This window comes from Monoraphidium neglectum (genome assembly GCF_000611645.1).
Source record: "Monoraphidium neglectum strain SAG 48.87 unplaced genomic scaffold scaffold03357, whole genome shotgun sequence".
NCBI classification, from domain to species: domain Eukaryota; kingdom Viridiplantae; phylum Chlorophyta; class Chlorophyceae; order Sphaeropleales; family Selenastraceae; genus Monoraphidium; species Monoraphidium neglectum.
The window spans coordinates 4,695-6,884 of NW_014010271.1; the positions used below are offsets into that span (position 1 = coordinate 4,695).

The following is a 2,190-nucleotide window of genomic DNA, read 5'->3' on the forward strand; positions in this document are numbered from 1 at the left end:
GGGGGCGGAACATGTAGGGGCGGGTGACATCATGAACACATTCACATATTTGAAGGATCAAGGGTCCCTCTGGAGGGGAGACTTGGAGATTTCAGCAAAATTTGAGGTTGGGCAAACTGGAGGTTTGGAAATAGTAATGGAGTTGATTTTTCCACGAGGGAGGGAAGGGGAGTGGGAGGTGACCCTGGAGGAGCTGAAGGTGTGGTGCGGCCGGCTGATGTATGAGAATCCATAATAGGGGGCAAGCTTCCCTTTGAACGGAAGGAATCAGAGATTCAGGGTTTGTTTTACGCGGCGAGGGGGGCGAGGGGAGGGGTGGGGGTTGAGGAGGTGCAGGTGGGGGGCTGGTGCATAATGAGGAGGGGTTGGCGTCACAGATCGAAAAGACCGGGGTTGAATACCGGCAGGCTGGTTGCAGTAGGTTGAGGCTGGAAGATTGCAGCAAAGAGCTGCGGGCGACCTGCTCTGAGACAGAGGATTTGCAGCTGGGGCATTCATGTGTGCGGGCTGGGGTTTCTGGGGGGGAGATTTGAGATGGCAGGCTGGTGGGTGACGTCGGAAGGTGAGCAAAGTCATGCCCAACCCGACACTCACTATGACACACACGCCCTAACACCCACTCTTGACCCCCCACCAAACACGCCCTCGGACACCCACCCAACACGCCCGCAAACAAGCTCCGACCCCCCATGCCACCCCAGGCACACACACACACACATCACACATCACAGCCCACTCCACCCCGAACCCCCAGGACCACATCCAGGAGGAGAACCGGCGCCTGGAGGAGGACGGCCAGTTCTGGGCCAAGGAGATTGTTGTGCGCATTGAGTACAAGTTCTGCCCAAACCTCACCATCATCGACACGCCGGGTGGGTGCCGGGGGGCCGGGGGTGGCAAGTGTCTCCTGTTTGGCTGGCGTTGCAGGCGGTGGTGGTGCGCAGAGACGGGGTGCCGGTCGGTTGGGAGCGGTCTTGCTCGCCGGGGCGACGCTGCCCACCTTGTTTGCGTCGAGTGTGTGCTTGTGTATGTGTGCGCACGCGCGTGTGTGTGTGTGGGTGTGGTTGTGTTTGTGGCATGTTCTAGATCGGGACAGCCGAGACAGCAGTCCAGGGCCCACGCGCCAGCGTGTGGCTTGTCTCTGCCGCCTTTGGTTGCTGGCAGCAGCGTGGCATCCCGCCCAGCAGCGCGCACCTGCGGGCCCCAAGGGTGCTCTTGCACCAGGAGCGGCGCCGCCATGCGATTAAATACGAACCTCGATCGCGCCCGTATGCGTTGGCGTTGTCGGCAGGCCTGATCTCCCCGGCGCCAGGGAAGAAGAACGCGCTGCTGCAGACGGCGTCGAAGCAGGTCGAGGCGATGGTGCTGTCAAAGATGGCGCAGAGGGAGGTGAGGGGCCAGTACGCGAGTTGGTGATCTGTGTATTTCCCAAGTGTGTGTGTGTGTGTGTGTGTGAGCCAGCTCATCAACGGTGCCGTCAGCTGTGAACAAGCGCAGCCAAGCGGGGTCGCAGCGGGCGAGCTGCTCGCCTGTACCATGCCGGCTGCCGCAATGCGCACGAGCCCCAAGGGCCCTCCGGCTCCCGAGGCCATGCAGGCCTGGGTCGGATAAACTCATGCAGCAGAGGCTGCCAAGCCTGTGCTGTCGTACCCCGGCAAGCCGGGGCCCTGCTCTCACGTCAAGCCCTCGATCGCCAGGCAGACCCGCAACGATCCCACCCACGGCCACAAACGTCACCCCCTGAAATCTCTTCCGACCTTCCCCTAAGTCATTGACCCTCACACCTCCCCGGCCACCCTTGTCAACCGGCAGTATATCATCCTTTGCCTCGAGGACACCAGCGACTGGAATAATGCGACCACGCGCAGGACCGTCATGCAGGTGGGCGGCCGGTCGGCGGGGAGGGGCCCACGGAGCGATGAGGGGCGGCCTGCCGCCAGGAGGGGCTGAAGCCGCAGTACAGGAGTTGCAGCCGCCCCGCCCCGAGGGGCCGTTGAGGCAGGGGCGCAAGTGGTCCCAGAATCGCCTCCGCACGGCCGCTGGGGCCGCGGCCCCGGTCCGGCCGCCGCGCAGAGGACGCGCAGGCAGCGCGGGGCGAGCGCCTGCGCCCGCGGCCGCGCGCGTCGCGCAGCTCGCTGGCCCTTGAGTGGCTGAACCGCCACCCGCCCGCCCATCCGCCCCATGCGCGCC

At 64.0% G+C, this 2,190-nt stretch overlaps 1 protein-coding gene across 1 annotated transcript in view; it reads left to right on the forward strand.

Moving 5' to 3' along the window:
* MNEG_12654 (hypothetical protein) overlaps nt 1–1,389 on the forward strand; it is a gene marked incomplete at both ends in the record, with an annotated part of 3,127 nt that extends 1,738 nt beyond the window's left edge. Inside the window, 2 exons of the mRNA XM_014038875.1 lie at nt 755–872; nt 1,313–1,389. Coding sequence (XP_013894329.1) covers nt 755–872; nt 1,313–1,389 — 195 coding nt within the window. The remainder of the gene's footprint in view (nt 1–754; nt 873–1,312) is intronic.
* Nucleotides 1,390–2,190: the final 801 nt, after the last annotated feature.